Here is an 18,366-nt window from a genome sequence, read left to right as displayed (position 1 = left end):
GCAATTGCAGGAAAGGTCTCCAGGACTCTTCAGGAGTCATCCACGGGTCTTCGGTTGGCTGCGAGGCTACACAGTTACATGGCTCCAACTCTGATCTACTAGAATGTTTGGAGGAGTCTTCTTCTTATCCCAATCCTGGCTCATGGCAAAAAGCAGCCCACCATTGGTAAGGATCTGCACCACTCACTTAGCCAAAAGTTGTCCAATCAGGGACCACTGTGGGTTTTACTCATGTCTGCACACCAGATTATCTGGCACCACAGTTGTGAAATGGGCCCAGACAGTGCCATCCACTTTCTGAGCCACACACAAATGGCAAGCACTAGCTCGCGAAATATGCAGTTTTCCCGAGCGAATGCATGACCATATAAGGGATTTCCTGACCTGAGAAGGCAAGAAGAAGGACAAGAAACAATATGGCCAAAGAACAAGCAAATAATCTCGCGGCACAGCCATTTTAGGGCACTAGCCACGTTTAGTAGCCAGATGCAGCAAACACCAATGTGCACACTAGAAATGCTGCATAAATGGTAAAAATATATCTGCTGCCACCAGCTTGTCTTTAGGTACATATAAAAGTAACCAACAATCCTGATGTAAAAGGCTATGGTGATCAAATGTATCCCCATGCGCTGCAATGTAAGATGCTGTGTGCACTGTTAGAAAATTTACCAAAATGAGTAAAAAGCAAAAGACAAAAGGGAAACATAGTTTCCCAGTGCTGATAGTCTGAAGGACGGATCAGTATCCCCATGACAAAATGAGCAAAAGGCCAGAGACGTGAAGCTGACGTCACTTCTCTGTAACAAGTCAGGACAGGTCCAAAAACAAAAGCAAACCGTGGGGGGCCCATAGAATATGGAGGGAAAGCTGCCTAAAAGGGAAATCTTTCCCAACATAGACTGACGAAGGCCTTGAACGAGGATTAATGAAGTATGCAGGCGCAGGCCTTGAACAGCCTTGAACGAGAGACTAATAATAAAGCATGTAGGTGCAGGCTGTAAACAAGCGAACAATTAATAAAGCATTAAAAAGACATAGGCTTTGAACAAGAGAGTAATTAATAAAGTGTGCAGACTGATGCAGCCTTAAACGAGGGAGTAATTCATGAAGCATGCAGTTGCAGGATGTAAACGAGAGAGTATTTGATGCAGGTGAGTAATTAATAAAGTATGCAGAAAGGTGCAGGCTTTGAATAAGAAAGTAAATAATAAAGGAAGCAGACAGACGCAGGCTTTGAACGAGAAACGAATTAAGCGCACGACAGCAGCAGGATTTTGAAAGATAACAGAATTATATGTCTGGAAAGGAAGGGAAATGTAGGGAACAAAAAAAAGTGAAAAATTGATTTAAAAAAGCAGGGAACAGAATAAGTGGGTTGGAAGAGGTTGTGGCAAAAGGGTTATGAGGGCGAACCCTGCGTAAAGAACTAAGAGAAAAATGTATGGGAAAAATATCAAAATATTGCTCCTTTTTCAGGGAGTCCCAAAAAAGGGCGATTCCCAGTTTCCTGTGGATGCCAGTCGCCTGTCGCATAATTTAAGGATGCAATTATTTTCATCATCTTCAGACTGGTCACTTTTACCCACAGTGAGCAGTTGTCAGGGATTAGCGAATCACTGTGCCCGAAAGCAATGCTTACCCTGAGACGCTTCTGCCCACTAGCCTACACCGCATTGCATGCATGCATGCTTCAGAGGGCACTCATGGACCAATTGCTGATCAGCTCACTGCAGCCAGTCAGCCATTACGGGCAAAATAAATGTGCTATTTATTGTTTAGAGTTTCCAACCCCCAACTGACTTCCCACAAGCCAATTTCCTCGCTTGTTAACGAAATCAAAAAAACGAGTGGCAATACTGCTCTTCCCCAGTGGATGTCACTATCAGCCAAGTTTAGAATCACTTCATCTGTTATAGATATTTGAATTTAGTAATGTGCTTTTTTGCACGGAAGGGGCAATACAGAGAATACATTAGTTGCTTTTTATCACATATGATATTGAACATTTGATTGTGATTTTATATTTGAAAATCTTTATTTTAGTAGATTTTTGACTTCATAATAAAAATCTTTAGCAAACCTTTTACAATAGATTTTACTCGCTTTCATTCCAAGTACGAATAACTCGACCACATCGCATGGCCGTCATTTGGGGGTCGCTGGGGGTCGCAAGCTCATCCCTGAAGAAAGAGAACAAAGAACAGGCCCATAAGTCGGACTTAAGCGACCCCACTCAGAGCAATCACGCCTCTGCATGAGGTGGATTGGGAAGCAGGTACAGCCTTGCATTCTGCAATCCTGGAATGACCTGACGTCCTGCTTCTTTAAGCTGCACCTGCAGCTTTTCCCTGTTTCCATGTCCATTTGTCATTTGAGCGCCATGAGGCCTTCGGGTTTGTGTGCGCTATATACATTTTTTTTGTTGGTTAGTTGGTTAAAAAGAGCCCTTGGTGGATGTCCCCTGTATAGGGTGTATCATTTGACAGCATTTCAGGCAACAGCATCTTTCTGCAGGGCAACTACCCCCCGCCGCCCCCTTGTACCTACATAGAATACTCTGGCATGTCAAATAGCAACTTTTCCAATTCATGGAAATGGCAGGTGGTTTCTGTTAGTTTTTTTTTTCTCCCAAAGTCCACTTGAGGTAAGAATCTATAAAACTATCCCTTGGCATACAGGTCCCCAACTCATATTATACGTCTGTACTACCCAAAGGATGTTGGTAGCATGGCAGAGCAGCCAGGCTTATCATAGGAGGAGGATGTGAGCTGTAGGTAAGTACACTGAACACAGTAAGTACAATAGTTCAAAGAAACTCTTACAAAGTAAATGTTATATCAGAAATATACATTAATTCCTATTTACACAAGGAAGGTAGATAAATACTTATTTCACTAACCAACACATATATGAATTCTTAATAATACTTTTCAAAGGAGATTACTTCAATAGTAGTTTCTCGCAGTTACAGTTGTTATAGAGTATACACTAACGGCAGTTCTACCATATTATCGGTACTACTGCGTGTTAGGGAGAATTCTCTTATAAGGCTAATTTCCCAAACCTAGTGAGTCCCCCAGCAGCTTTGCTGAATTTTTGGGGTTTGTTTTTTTCTCCTGCTAAGAGTGAGACTCTTTCCTTCCCACTCTTAGATATGATTTGAGGTATGTCTTTGACTTGGTATGTGCTTATAGGCTATGGGGTCGTTTACTCCATAGGGTATCATCTGTTTTGGTATATGTGTTATACCGCACCCTCAGTGCAGTAACACAGTGGTGTCATAGTGACCCCCAAACATAGACTCCATACCCTGGGACTGACTACTGTCTCCCAGGGCATGTAAAGTCACCATTGGCTTCATTAATCCAAAATTGTGAACAGAACCATTACAAACCATCATATTGTGGAAGTACTGGAAGGGGTTAATTAGATTACCCCTGGGTCTGTTTCCAAGGCGGCACTGTCCAGTCCCCCCTCGTCGAGTTTCTGGCTGGTGGCAGTGGTTAACACACGAAATATTCCACCGGAATATTTCCTATGGGATTTTCCCATTTATTTTAAACGCACCACTTTTTTGGTGCATTGTAAAGATACCGCCGGTTTATTTAATGAATATAAAATCGCCGGTTGGGTCTTTTCGCCAGAACTCTTTTGCAAAATGGCGTATGTGTCCGTCTCTGTAACGCCAACCAAGGTCGGGCCCTTTGTTCCACTTTTTGGCGGGCTTCTCCACAGAAGCCCTCCAACTGGTGCCACTCTGTCTGGGATTCACAGGATGTGTGGGTGGGGGAATTGGCACCCTGGACTGTGTTGCCTTAGCAACCCAGGTTGCACTCTGTTCTGATTGGCCCAGTGGATAGCCGCCCGGCTCACCACTTAGCATGTATGAGTGACAGCTAGGCTGTTGAATGGGGGGTTTTCTGCATAAAAGCAGGGCTTTTGGGACTGGAACTTCAGAAGTCGCCACTGGACCTGAGAAATCCGAAGAGGGGAGAAGCTGAGCCATCTGCAACGATGACACCACCGGTGGAGCCCTGCTGCAACGACCTCACCACTTCCCCGACGACAAGAGAAGATCTTCTGCTGTAAGAGTCTTCTCCCCCTGAGCTGGTGGGATCAACCAGTTTGACATTTGCCTTCCAGGACGTCCCTTGGTCGAATCGCCAGTGCCAAGCACCCGGCGGCCGGATAGCCAAGCTTCAGTCCACGGGAACCGCGAATAAAAGAACGCACCTTTTAACCGGACGAACTCCGCAGCTGGTTTCAAGAACGCACCTTTTAACCGGACGAACTCCGCAGCTGGTTTCATCCCTGGGCAGTGCAACGACTCCAAGTTTCCTCCTCGACGAGATCTTCTCCTTCCCCAGTTGAAACTACAAACTGCACCCGCTGCCAGGAACAACTGCCACTGCTGGAGCTTCCTCACTTTTAAAGGTACTGTGTTCCACCTGTCCTCCCTTTCCACGGATTGCTAAAGGTGACCCTTAAATCCTTGGCTTTCCAAGTGGGTTGGCCGCCAGACCTTCTAACTTTATCTTTCGCATCAAACCAACCTCTTTTGAACATTTTGGCAAAGACTTGAGTGCATTCTTAAACTGTGTGATCTTGGGCACATTTCGCCTTGCTCCATTTAAAGTGGCCCTGGCCTATGAACTTTGGCTCTGCAGTAGACTCTGCCTTCACTAGCTTGCTCTGGTCTTAGAAAAGTGTTGGGAACTGTTTTATTTTCATGACCTGTCTTTTTCTCTCCCTCTAACTTAATTATTGGAGTGCCATCTAAGTTAAGCGCTCGCATCTGTTTTTACAAATAGTGGTGTTTTGACCTAGACTTGTCTACATAATTATTAAGGGAGGTGTGTATACTTTTTCTGATTGTGTTCGAACTTGCTTTGATCTATAGTGCTTAGTGTATTTCCTAAAGTGTGTTTTAAATAAATAATTATATACTTTTGATACCATGCTCTGTTCAGTGTTTGTTTGCTCCAATGTGTTTTGACCCTATTGTGTATCCTCTGTATACTGCCCTACTCATCTTGAGAGAAGTCTGACTGCTCAACCACAGCTACCAGGTAAATCTGGGTGGTACAGACTGCTACCAATTGGGTTTACTGCTTACTCCTGTAGTCTTAATCTTTTTGCAGTGTTCCCCAAGGGAACTGCACAGGATTCTGCCTAACACTGCGCGGGCACGTTGCTTAACAGATAAATGGTAATTGTATTTAGTTAGCAAAATCACATCATTTAAAGTCTTTTGGAAGGAAAAAGGTATGTTATACACACAGCAGCAGATCTTAACGTTCTAGAGACACTATTCGGAGCTTCTAATGCTTTTAAAGTCCAATCCCATACTATACATAAAGTCATTGTATGAGTGGAGTCTTACAAAGTATCAGAATAGGCAAAGTTGAGTCACTAGAACAAGATACTCTGCAATACAACACAAGTTAGGGGGACCCTGCAAAAGGAATACCTAAGGGGACACAAGCTGGCAAGCCTAGGCCAAACGTAGGGTGGGCACCTGGATACCTCTTCACGCACTCCAGACACACTGGAGCAACTTTTTGGTTTACGGTAAATTCTACCTTTAACCCCACAGTACCTTAGGTTAGAAGAAGTAAACGCAGCTGGGTTCTCCTCTGTGCAGCAGCAACAGACTTCTCATGATTCCTCGGTCTGGTGACGAAAGGAAGGACTCTGAATGGGATGGCTCGGCAGCAGTCTCGAGAGGACCCTTGGCACAGCTTTCTTCAGTCTCCTTGGTCGGTCCGTGGTTTTGATGCCTTTTTATCAGCTCCAACAAAGGATGGTATTTGCCCGGTCGATCTTCTTCGATTCTGAATTCCTGCACTCTGGTGAGGGTCTTAGGTGAGTGGCATCGTGCCTCTGGAGGTCCATCTGGAGCTAGTCAAAGTTCTGGACAGATTCGCCTTGCAAAGACGTTGCACTGCAAATAGTTTGGAGGTCTCCTGATGTTTGCGGTCTCAGGAGATGGCTCGACTTGTAGTTCGTCTTCGGGCTGGTTGGTCCCACCAGCCAAAGGGAAGGGGTCGTCCTCTTCGGAGCTCCTCTGTCGCTAAGAAAACTGGGTCAGGACAGCAGTGGTCACTTCACCGTTACTGGAAGGGTTTGCAGGCATCTCTGGTCATCTTCAGCTTCGGATCTTCTCTTCCAGTGGTCGACTTGCCTTCACCACAGGATCCTCACCTTTAATTCGGATTTCCCACACACTCCTCTGCAAACTCTCTCAGCATTTTACAGAATGGGGCGGGTAGCTATCCAATCAGGACAGTCAGCCCCCCCCCCCCAGTGGGAACTGGTTATGGTCAGGAACTCTGGCAGACAAAGAGCAGGGGAGTGTAAAACTCCTCCCCCACCTCCTGCCTTCGCAGACACACTAGAGCCTAGGCAGGAACACCCAAGGGTTCCTGCCAAAGGCAAAACACACACACAGACCTCCCCCTCCCAGAAGGGTAGAAGAAAGGCTAATAGAAAGGAGCCACTGTGTAAGAACATAGGTGACCCTATTGTGCACAACTGGGACTGGGAATACAGTCTGCGGTAAAAAAAAGAAATAGCACAATAGTTAGTAGAACACGCCACTGTCACCAGCCATAATTGTAGGGTTGTCACTGTGTCTATAAAGTCACAGGAGCAGAGAGAAGGGAGATACCAGGTATCCCATTAGCACTCTACATAAAGTGGTGTGTGCCAATCTATCATAGTATCAAGTTTTAGGAAGGATACAAAGTAAACGAATCTCAAAGGAGAACCCAAAGGGTTCCCAGCAACACTGCGGATAGGGTGCCGTGTGCTGCAAAAGTTAAACACTCATGCCTTTAAAGAGATATGGAGGAAAGCATACTCCAAGATAAAACAGAGAACAGAGTTCCAAGAGTCAGAGCAAATAAGAATGAATGAGGGTAAACAGGCTCCCCTCATTCTGGATAGAAGAAAAACGTGCTGGGGGTCTCACTGGGAGAGTGGATGAAGCAGAAACATGATAAATCTCCCCCACAGTTTCAAGTGACACAGGTGCAGATTCTGAGCTAAAGACAAAAGAAGCATCAGGATTACAGATAAACACAAAGTACCAAACACTTGGTTGTCTTGCCTCTCTGTGACATCGCCTGATGCAGACTAAGGGCCTGATTAAGAGTGTGGCGGTATATACTTGTTTACTGTTACCGTATAGGCTCATTAATGGATGATTCCAAGTCATACAGACCATTCTGGTATTCCCCATTTTTGAGTCTCATGGGACACCATGGAGTTCAGTAATGATGTAGCAATAAGCTCATGTGGTACTCCTTTTGCATGGGGGCGCTTTTATGGAGTAGCCCAACATGGGCACAGCTCCTTCCAAGAGATTTGTTATATTTCCTGAAGCAAACCTGATTCTGTCTATGCCAAATGAGATTTATCCGAAGAGGATTGACTGCCGCTGGGAAGTTTGTGGGGTGTCCACCAGTTTTGGACCATTAAATGAAAACATTCACAATGCTCGCTGAGGCTTCATACAATGAAATACATTGCAGGGATCTTTTCAATAGTTATGTTGCCTTTACCAAAAATCCTTTCCTAAGATAGATCTAGCATTGCAAAACTGGGCTGCTCGTGTTTTGGGGGCTACAACACAGTGTGACAGCAGCAGTACTAAGAGCGCAGAGTGCACAGACACCAGATGACAGCATCAGTAGAACCTGCATCAAGTGTAGAAACACCAGATGACAGCAGCAGAGATTCCTGCGCTGAATGTACAGACACAAGATGACAGCAGCAGAGGTTCCTGCACTGAGTGTACAGACACAAGATGACAGCAGCAGAGATTCCTGCGCTGAGTGTACAGACACCAGATGACAGCAGCAGGGATTATTGCGCTGAGTGTACAGACACAAGATGACAGCAGCAGAGCTTCCTGGACTGAGTGCCACCAGATGACAGCAGCAGTAGAACCTGCATCGAGTGAAGAAACACCAGATGACAGCAGCAGAGATTCCTGCGCTGAGTGTACAGACACCAGATGACATCAGCAGTATATCCTGCACAGAGTGCACAGGAACCGGATGACAGCAGCAGTAGAACCTGCATCAAGTGTACAAACACCAGATGACAGCGGCAGTGCTTCCTTCACTGAGTGTGCAGACTCCAGATGCCAGCAGCAGTAGAACCTGCATAAAGTGTACAGACACCAGACAACAGCAGCAGCACTTCCTGCACTGAGTGTAGAGACACCAGATGACAGCAGCAGTAGTACCTACCTGCACATATGGCACAGTCACCAGATGGCAGCAGTGGTGTTTCCTGCACTGAGGGTAGGGAGACCGGATGACAACAGCAGTAGAACCTGTACATAGAGCACAATCACCAGATGACAGCATCAGTGCTTCCTGAACTGAGAGCACAGACACCAGATGACAGCAGCAGTAGAACCTGCATAGTACACAGTCACCAGATGACAGCAATTGCACTTCCTGCACTGAGTGTACAGTCACCACATGACAGCAGCAGTGCTACCTTCAAAATATTTATGGGGATGACAAACTGTGGATCAGTTGGGCGCTGGTAGGGTATGATGGTCCAGTGGTCGCTGTTGAGCGAATTAATCAATTATATGGTCCAGTCAAGTCTTAGTCATTAATTTGGTTGTTTATTTTTGGTTAATTAGCACCAAAGAAAACATCATTGTAGAAATGAATGACAATTTTTGACATGGTAAATCGCTACACAGCTGACGCGCGTTTCAACCTAAGTCTTTTTCAGGGGGGCTGGATAGCCGATCGTTGGCCAGCACACGGATTTCCGAGAACGCTTGCACGCAACGAACTCGCCGGACCCTGCCAACGATCGGCTATCCAGCCCCCCTGGCACCCTTAATCTGGGAGGACCAGACTACAGCATCTTGAAGCCCACCCCCTAACTTAATTGGCCTTGAAAAAAGACTTGACTGGACCATATAATTGATTAATTCGCTCAACAGCGACCACTGGACCATCATACCCTACCAGCGCCCAACTGATCCACAGTTTGTCATCCCCATAAATCTTCTAAACAAATGGTAACCCCGGAGCTGGTTCCCCGACAAACCAGGATCCAGGCTGCTGGTCTGATTCAGAAACAAGAAAAGAGGAGGTGTGCAGGAGAAAGTGAATCCCGCCACTAATAACTCCACCATTGCTAAAACTACCTTCAAAATATACCTTGCTCTGAAGCAGCCATTAACATGTTGTAACATGTACCAACCGACCTAACCTGCACTTCACGAGCAAGTAACAAAAGCGTTACAGATGACAATACAAAAAAGCCAGACCTATTGCTTCTGGCATTGATTGCATACAGTACGGTCACCATTTCCTGATTTTCTATTGAAGTATAATGCATGTTTAATAACCATGTTATCCTTGTATTACACCCAACATGACAATTCCAGACTTGCAGTCATATGTTGTCTAATTTTCCATTTTCATTGTCTTCATTTTAGGAGCTCTGTCATATGCTGACCTTGGCACTAGCATCAAAAAGTCTGGAGGGCACTATATCTACCTACTGGAAACATTGGGGCCGTTGCCGGCCTTCCTCCGACTGTGGGCAGAATTTGTTATGATTCGGTAAGAAGCTGCTTTGTGCCGCTGCTTGCTTGCTATGCGCATACTGATGACTAAATCGCCTCTGCATATGTCCCTCAGGAGAAGATCCTGAGATCGTAGGCGAGTATGAAATAGGGGTCCAGGGCTGACAGTGGCAGAAGACTCAAGAGTGAGAGATATTGAACATGAGTGAAGATCACAGCGATCCGGCTACATGTTTGGCTGAAGCATTGGGAAAGCCACTAGGTCTGGCATGTATCATTAGTATTTGTTTCTTTTATAGCGCAGCACGCCCATAGGCCTCAGTGCACACAAGAAGCCGTAGAAATCACAAACAAAATGGAAGCCATGAGTCAGAAACCAGTAATCAAACTACATGAGGAAGTGACCTAATCCTTTCAAGTAAAGAAATTAGTCTTTATAGCCTTTTTAAAGCTGGTAAGACATGAGCTATTGCATATGTTGATCGGAAGGGAGTTCCAAAGACCTCGTGCACATGCATCAAAACAAAACTAGCACCTACACGGTTTTTCAGCTTTATCTTGGGGTGGCCAGTTTATTGGACCCATTGGAACGGAGAGTGTAGGTAATAGGGGCCTTAATGTGTGCATGTAGTGACTAACGTTTGCGTTGTATAGCCGCCCCGATCAAACCATGCACATACCACCTGCATTTGCATAGCAGACCATTGGGCTTTGGCAATGCATGGCACTGTAGATTTGCCTTGTAGACCTCCTATGGCTTCCACCACATAATGTCTAGCACATTTCTAAGCCACCTGTTTGCTTATACGCTTTATTTGTGTTTATATGTCTTTAGCAAGACCTTTAGTGCACGCTCCGGAACTCAGCCATGTCCCATGTGTGCACACCCATGAAGCAGGTCCCGCTGCTTTCTTCCGCTAAACCATGTTACACTTTCACATACTGGTTAGAAAGGTTTGAATGCAGAGAGGAAGCAGATGGACAGAGATGTGAGAATAAACACCTTCAATCTAACGTCGAACATTTTCAGGTATAGGGCCTCATCACGAGTTGGGCGGTAGCCTTTAAATGTGGCGGTAACTGGATTACTACTGTATTTAAGGGTCAGCCCAATCTTGAATATGGTGAAAATTGATGATTTTCAGCGCAATTACCGTGCGGTAATACCTCCAGCGGTAATTGCGGCGAGAATTGATGGACCCCATGGGGAATAATGTTTACCGCCCAATACCGCCAGACGTAACGCAAATAACATTGGCAGTATCCCAGTCGGGATACCGCCCAACTCGTGATGAAGCCCATAGAGCTGTACATACATGGTGATATTAGAATGCAGGCCAATACAGTGACGAGAAATACCACAAGCTGCTTTACAAAAAAAGCAGCTCTGTATACTTAATGGAAACAATGACACTACTTTCAGATTCCCCCTCACCCAAGTTTCTATGATATAATACCAGGATTTATTTACGATAATGTATCATTACATTACACGTCACAACTCAAGGTTGTATCACAAATGGAAAATGAGCACATTTAAAATGCTCTCAAAGCAGAGATGTATTCACTATAATATATCGTGTCATGCTCCAGCACAACGGTGTCTCCAACCCATTCCAAGATGGCAGGCCTGAGAAGCTTGTATTGGTCAAAATGCAATGAGCCGACGAAAGGTACAGCCTGGCTCATGGGGAAATGGCCCAAACTACTTTAACAAAAGCAATGTATGCCACAACAACCCCCAAGCGCACAAACCTCACGAAACAATCCGACTATCTTGCAAAAACACTACTCTGTAAGTGGCAATGCTCTCCAACAAATATCCTTGATTAATTCTGAAAAATGTAGCATTTGAAGAAGCTCAAAGGTGTCACACAAAACACAATCACAGACTGAACAGAAGCATTTTCAGAGAGCAGGCTCACGGAAGTAATCAATAACACTGGCTTGCGTATCCTAGCATTCCGAGGAGGGACTGGTGGAAATGTCTCTTTAGCTAAGCATTGTCTACATCAGGATGCAGGTGATAGTTATAGATTCAGAGCCTCGTTAGTATGACACTGCAATGCAGCTTACAATTGAAGAACACATCAATGTACCAAGCAGGTTGGAAACAAGAGCAACTCTAAAAAGCAACATTTGACCCTTCTCTGCCCAACTTGCATCAACAAAATGGCTGACCCTACAATAGAGCATTCACCATGATGTTCTATTTCTGCATCTGTGGGCAGCTGATTGACACCATAGGCTCCCTCTACATGCTGCTGCAAGACCTCTATGAGAGAGTTAAATATCTCTGTAGCTAGACCTAAAAAGGAGAGTTGAAAAGTGTTTACAGGGAAGCCAGAATACTGCGTTTCATTTCCCAACCTCCACCACCCTCGGCCTTCACCTCATCAGCTTACGCAGCCAGTATTTGCCACTGCGCCTTCATCTCTTAAATGTGTTAAATGTGAGCTATGTTCTGCGCACAGCACGCACCCGGGAAGAATACTTTGGGGGGGGGGGGGGTGGAGTGGAGGCGAGGACCTGTTTCTGTGACTCCACTCATTTCCCTATGGGTGCTTTGAGATTTGGTTGTTTAAGCTTAGCACGTCCCCGGTGAGGAAGTGCAGGCCCAGCCCCTTTCTTATCAGAGACAGCAGACTGTAGTTACACATTTCAAGCGCATTATTGGACATTTTCAGCAGCGGTGCCTCAGCCTGCCTTGGCGAGAAGGCTGCTCCTGTTCACCACGTGGGTCCATAATACAGTAAATGCTGCTGTTCGGGATGCCGCCATTTCCTTTTCCATTGTCTATACTTCTTCTGTTGTGTTTATGGGGGCCTGGTTCATGGAACTTTTAGTGCAGTGCAAAGCGACTTTGCACTGCCAACAAACACAGAGCAGTGCAAAGTGTGTGTCTATTCACAGTGGGGGCACACACATGGGTAGAAGGCATGTACTGCTCACCTGCATAGTAGAAGAGACGCCTCCATTGTATGATAGATGCCATGAGGGGCAGATAACACACGGTAAAATAATAGGGCGCCTCCAATTTTCTTTTTATAATGGAACACAGGAAAACCCCAACACCTGAAGCATCCTTCACAAATATACCGCCTCGTGTACGTGAACAAACAGTTTGGCTCCCATTAATAAGTGGTTGAATTGCCAAAGTGCACAATACACTTTTTAAAAAATGTCCGTGTATCTATATTACTCATCTTAACAATTATTTTGCATGAATAACAAATAGATCACCAACTTCCTAGTTTAAAATAAATAAAAGCTGCAAATGCATTTCCCTGCTTGGCAGTGTCCCCATGCTCTTTTGTTAATGCACAGTTGAAGTGTACACACGGCCCTCTCAATCACAGCAGGCTGCAATCCGCACCAGCGCCCCCTGCTGCCCGCTTTACTAGGCTGATAAAAGAGCTAACATTGTTGGCAATTGGGTAAGGGCGCTTGATCGAAGTGGTCCAAGCAGCGGGAGGGAGACAGGAAGTTTGCAGGGTGTGTCCTTCCCACTGGGATCACACAAACGAGGGCGCCTGACTGAACGTGACAGAATCCTATTCTGACCGGAAGTACAAGGCAGAATAACGGCTTACATGCGCCGTGCCCGAACTTCAACCACAACCGGTCTCAGAGGCGTGTCAGTCTGTCATGAAGGTAAAACGGATAGAAAGTGAACAGTACACCTCCCTTGCCTCAATAATGGTATGCTCCTGGCCGAGTGTAGCCTACACTCTTCAAAGATGGGAGTGAGCAGCAGACGCCTTCAAACAACAAAGTGTGGTAAGCACCAAACTAAAAGCAAGGTCCAAGCAAGGTTTTTATAAAACGACCTACTTTGCACACATACAAATACTCAAAAAACACTAAAACCCCACCGCTGAGAGGAAAATATGCAGAAAGAGTAGGCTAGCTATATATGTAATGTAGATATATGGGTGTAACACTCTGGGCATTATAGTTGGCTCTGACGTAAGAGGCACATTACAGTGACAATGAGCATGCCTTTACAAGGAGTTATTAATGCAGCGGATTACTGCAAGTAGCAATGGAGTAACTTTCCTGAAAATGTTGGGGGGTGGGACATGACATCTAAAGGAAAGGGGCCTGCCAAATGAGGGGGGTCCAAATGGTGTGCCACAAAAGTTGGTGGAGGACAAACACTCTTGTTGCCCCCTAAAAATACACACGTGGCAAGTGGTAGCTGCATTGACAAATGCTATGAAGCTCGGGAAGATTATTACTGGACCAGCAAGCGCAGAAGAAAGACAGCAAAAAAATAAACACTACGCACGATAATATTCCATCTAGCCCAGACAGTCAAATATCCGGAATGGGTAAAGCTCAAACAGACTCAAAGCAAAGGAACAAGGCTGTTGCTAGTCTTGGGGCACACACACACACTTGAGACCGTAAAGTATGGGCGTGGCAAATACAGAAGGAAACCATAACACTACCCGGTTCTGGAACATTGAACAGTAATGACAAAGGAAGGACTAAAAATTAAGTGAGGTGTCATTTGCCTTGGAGTGGCTGCCCTCCATATACATGGTAAAGGAAATAAGACTATGGACAGATTCACACACACAGGGACGTATTTCATTCTCAAGGTAAGATTGTGGGAGCAGGAATGCAGGTCACTGGACCTGTGGTTGTTCACAACATCCAGGCTGGTGTTTTTGTAAGACACGTATACATGTATAGATGATGTCGGAGTTGAGATAGAAATTAGAATTTGAGGTGCAGCTAACGAAGGTTAGGGATGTGAAGTGTTTTCATGTACTTTCAACCCTCCCGCTAACAATCTAGAATTCTGAGACCGGCCTTTGGGAAAACCTATGGCCTTTCTGGAGTGGTCAATCTTCACTTATAAGAAGGAGGTCAAAGGCAGAACCAACAGGGCCCACAACGCCCTTTGAAGAAAGTCATTTAATAGTGCCACATATTAGTACAATTATAACAATATTGATATTGATATTTTATTTGTATCTTGCTCGTACACAAGTGTTTCAGAGCGCAACGAGGCAAGGGAACAAGGGAGAAACAAAACAACGATCTTACTAGGCCCAGTGACATTGAGAACGCGCCAGTGCATGGGAGAGGTAGAGGGGAAAGTGCAAGGGAGGAGGGGAGAGGTGGAAAGTGCTGAGCAAAAAATAAATACAAGTACAACATGAATAAATAAATAACAAAAAGCAAAAAACAGTGTTAGTGCAGCCAGCAGGTGGCAAGTGCTAGGAATAAGGTAACAGACAGGGTGTGTCTGAATAAGTGCAGAAAAGGGAAAATGTGGGAGAACTGTAGGGTTACAGATACAGACCCCAGCGCAAGGGATTGCCCGGAGGCAGTGCGCGTTGGTGGCAGGGTGAGCCAGAACCTGGGCCCAAAAGACAAAGGGAGACCAGGTGCACAATGCCGAGAACAGAACAGATCAACAGGGGAGAGGAGGAGAGAAGACAGAAGCAAAGAGCAAGGTCTTGAGATGCTCCCGGAACCAGAGATGGTTCTCCTCAAGTTTGAGTGGCAGGGAGGCTGTTCCTGAGGGAGGCCTCAGCCGAAGAGAGAGATCTACCCCCAGCTCGTTTCTTAGAAAAACGACTGACCCTGAGGGAGTTAGAGGTGGAGTAATGAAGGGCCCGGGACGGAATGTATTTACGGAGGGACAGCTGAAGGTATTTTGAACCCAGGCCCCAGAAAGCCTTGTGGACAATGCAAAGGGTCTTTAATTTAATCCTTGCAGCCACTGGAAGCCAGTGAAGAGATTTCAGAGCTGGAGAGATACGATCCCAGGGCTTGAGGCCAAGGACAAGTCTCACAGTCCTGTTCTGGATAAGTTGCAAAGGGCGGAGAGTAGAATCAGGTAGATTTAGAATGAGGCTGTTGTAATAGTCCAACCTTGAGAGAACCAGGGCTCGGGAGACAGCGAGCTTCTGGGGAAAGGAGAGGAAAGGCAGAATACCTCTGAGGAGGTGCAGTAGGAAGTTTGACTTTTTTGAGACATCAGAAATGTGGGCAGAGGAGGAAAGCGTGGAGTCAAAGATTATCCCGAGGTTCTTGGCCTCGCAGGTGGGGGTATGAGGAGGGCCAAGGGAGGCCGGCCAGAGAGTGACAGGGAAGGAGGGTGAAAGTGTGCCAATGAGGAGGTCTCCGTTTTGCTGGCATTCAAGAAGTGATCGCTGGTGGCGCACCAATCCTGAATGGCATATAGGCAGTGAAGATGAGAGAAGGAGAAGAGGTGGAAGAGGGAAGCCTGAAAATGAGTTGAGTGTCATCATCACAGCACTGCAAATTTGAGCAGAAAATGGCAATGCAGTGGGCGAGAGTTGCCAGGTATTTGGTTAAAGAGCCAAGGTGAGAGGGTGGACCCCTGGAGAACACCACAGGTAGATAGGGAGATAGAGGAAAGTAAGGACCCAAGTTGGACCTGGGAGGGTTGATCAGAGAGGAAAGAGGTCAGCCAGGCCAGAGCCTGATTGGTGATGCCCATGTTGCAATGGAGATGGTTGAGCAGGATGGTATGGATGACAGTGACGAAGGCAGAAGAGAGATCGAGTAGGATGAGGACAGAGGGAATGTTAGAGTGAAGGTTGGAGAGCAAATCTTCACAGATGTTCAGGAGAGCAGTTTCCATGCTTCTGGCAGCTTTAAAGTCAGACTGATGGTCATGGAGACAGCCAACAGAATCGGAGTGGAGGTTAAGCTGAGAGATGGCCAGCTTTTCAAGGAGTTTGCCCAGAAAAGGAGTAATGGAAATTGGGCGATCGTTAGCCAGCTAGAAGGATCAACTTTGGGTTTCTTGAGAAGAGGATGTTATGTTATGTTATTAGTATTTATACAGTGCACGTACGCCCAAGGGCATCTTGGCCCTAAACCGGCAAACAGAACTGACTCAAGACCTAGTACAGATGGGTTTTGAGAAAATGACGAAAAGCCAAGTGACCAGAGGTAGCTTGCATGGAGAGGGGAAGAGCATTCCACACCTTTGCAGCTGAGACTGAAAAGGCACGTCAACCCACACGGGACAGACAAAACCGAGGAACAGGGATCAAAAAGGCAGACAGAGCGGAGAGAGCGAGATGGAACCTACAAAAGAATTTTGTCCTGAAGATATTCTGCCCCAACTTTGATGCAAAGGAATTTAAAAAGAACGAGCCAGTGAAGCTTTTGAAGCAGAGGGGTCATATGGGCCCCCAAAGGAGGATGGAGAATAGATCTTATGGTGGCATTCTGAAGAAGCTGAAGTCGGTTAATCAAATAAAGCGGTTGACCCAGATAGAGCGAATTGTAGTCGACTGCACTGAGCACCAGAGCAGCTACCACTGGCGCCTGAAATTTAGCCAGAATAAACGGAAGTACTTTTCGCAAGATTGTAAGCTCAAAGAGGCCATTACTACAGACAGCTGCAACCTGATTCTCCATAGACAGAGATGCAGAGATTTATACCCCTAGATTTATTTGTGAATGGGCTGGAACAGTTAGGGGGCCCAGGGAGCTAGTCCAGAATTCAGCCATCCAGAAAGAAAGAGGGTCTGAGGTCCCAACCATCAGAAACTCAGTTTTGTCGCCATTCAGTTTAAGCCAGTTCTCTGCCATACAGGAACCCAGGTCATTAAGGCAACCCCTAAACCGAGCTGCAGTATCTGGGTGAGAGAGATCGAGATGGACCGGAATATGCGTATCGTCAGTGTAGGAGTAGCACTTGAAGCCATGGGACTGAATAAGGTGGAGAAGAGGCCTAATATAGATGTTGAATTGAATTGGCGACAGCGCAGAGCCCTGTGATACACCACAGAATAACATGACCGTTTCGGAACAAAAAGGGGAAAGAGACACTGACTGGGAGCGGCCGGCTAGAAAGGCAGAGAACCAGGCCAAAACCTGGCCAGATAGACCAGCTGCTGATAGCTGTGTGACCAGGGTGGGATTATCGACATTGTTGAACGCAGGAGATAGATCTAACAATATCACTGATCTGACCCCACCCTGATCAGCCAGGCGAGCCAGGTCATTCAGTACTGAGGTGAGTAGTGATTCTGTACCCCTCCCAGGCCGAAAACCCGACTGATAGGAGTCAATGAAGTCAGACGATTCAAGGAAAGAAGAAAGAAGGTGAGCAACTAGAGATTCCAACAACTTCATCAAAAATGGGAGGAGCGAGATGGGGCTGAAATTTGCAAGAATAGAAGGATCCAAAGAGGGCTTTTTGAGTAAGGGCATCACAAGTGCATGCTTCATAGCATTAGGGATACACCAATCGCGAAACGAGGCATTCACTGCCGTGGTGATCAAAGACACAATATCACCAGAAATTTCCTTGAGAAAGACCAAAGGGATAGGATTGGTAGGCAAAGCAGATTTGAGCCACTGAATAGCCATAAGAACAGCCTGGTCTGAAAAGATGGAGAAAGTGGACCTGGTGGACTTAGATTGAGATGAATAGGAGGGGAGCTAGGTGGGCAACTGACCCACAGTGCGACTAATATTTTGGCGAATTGTTTCAATCTTATTTTGAAAAAAAGATGAAAGAGAATCACAGATTTCTTGAGAGGGCACCGCCTGTGTGCCTGACTTAACTGGGGAAGAAAGAGAATGGACCAGTTCAAACAGGGCCTTAGGATGGTTAATGGCCGTCCCTACCTTCTGAGTAAAATAAGATTTCTTTGCAGAAATAACAGCCTTACGATGAAAAGACCTTTTTGCATCAGTGGAATAAGTGGCACGCCACTTCCTCTCCGCTTGTCTGCAGCAAAACTTCCAAGTCCTAAGGTCATCAGCGAACCAGGGCTCGGACGGATGGT

The 18,366-nt window shown here is 45.9% G+C and overlaps 1 protein-coding gene across 1 annotated transcript in view; it reads left to right on the top strand.

Annotated features, from left to right (window-relative positions):
• The window catches only part of LOC138513739 (cystine/glutamate transporter-like), a 128,352-nt gene that overhangs the window by 10,385 nt on the left and 99,601 nt on the right, over window positions 1-18,366 (top strand). The window contains exon 2 of the mRNA XM_069628823.1: window positions 9,482-9,608. Coding sequence (XP_069484924.1) covers window positions 9,482-9,608 — 127 coding nt within the window. The remainder of the gene's footprint in view (window positions 1-9,481; window positions 9,609-18,366) is intronic.

The sequence above is a fragment of the Ambystoma mexicanum genome, chromosome 12, assembly GCF_040938575.1.
Source record: "Ambystoma mexicanum isolate Mex_15411 chromosome 12, UKY_AmexF1_1, whole genome shotgun sequence".
Taxonomy (NCBI): Eukaryota; Metazoa; Chordata; class Amphibia; order Caudata; family Ambystomatidae; genus Ambystoma; species Ambystoma mexicanum.
This window is presented reverse-complemented; position numbering and strand designations above follow the sequence as displayed.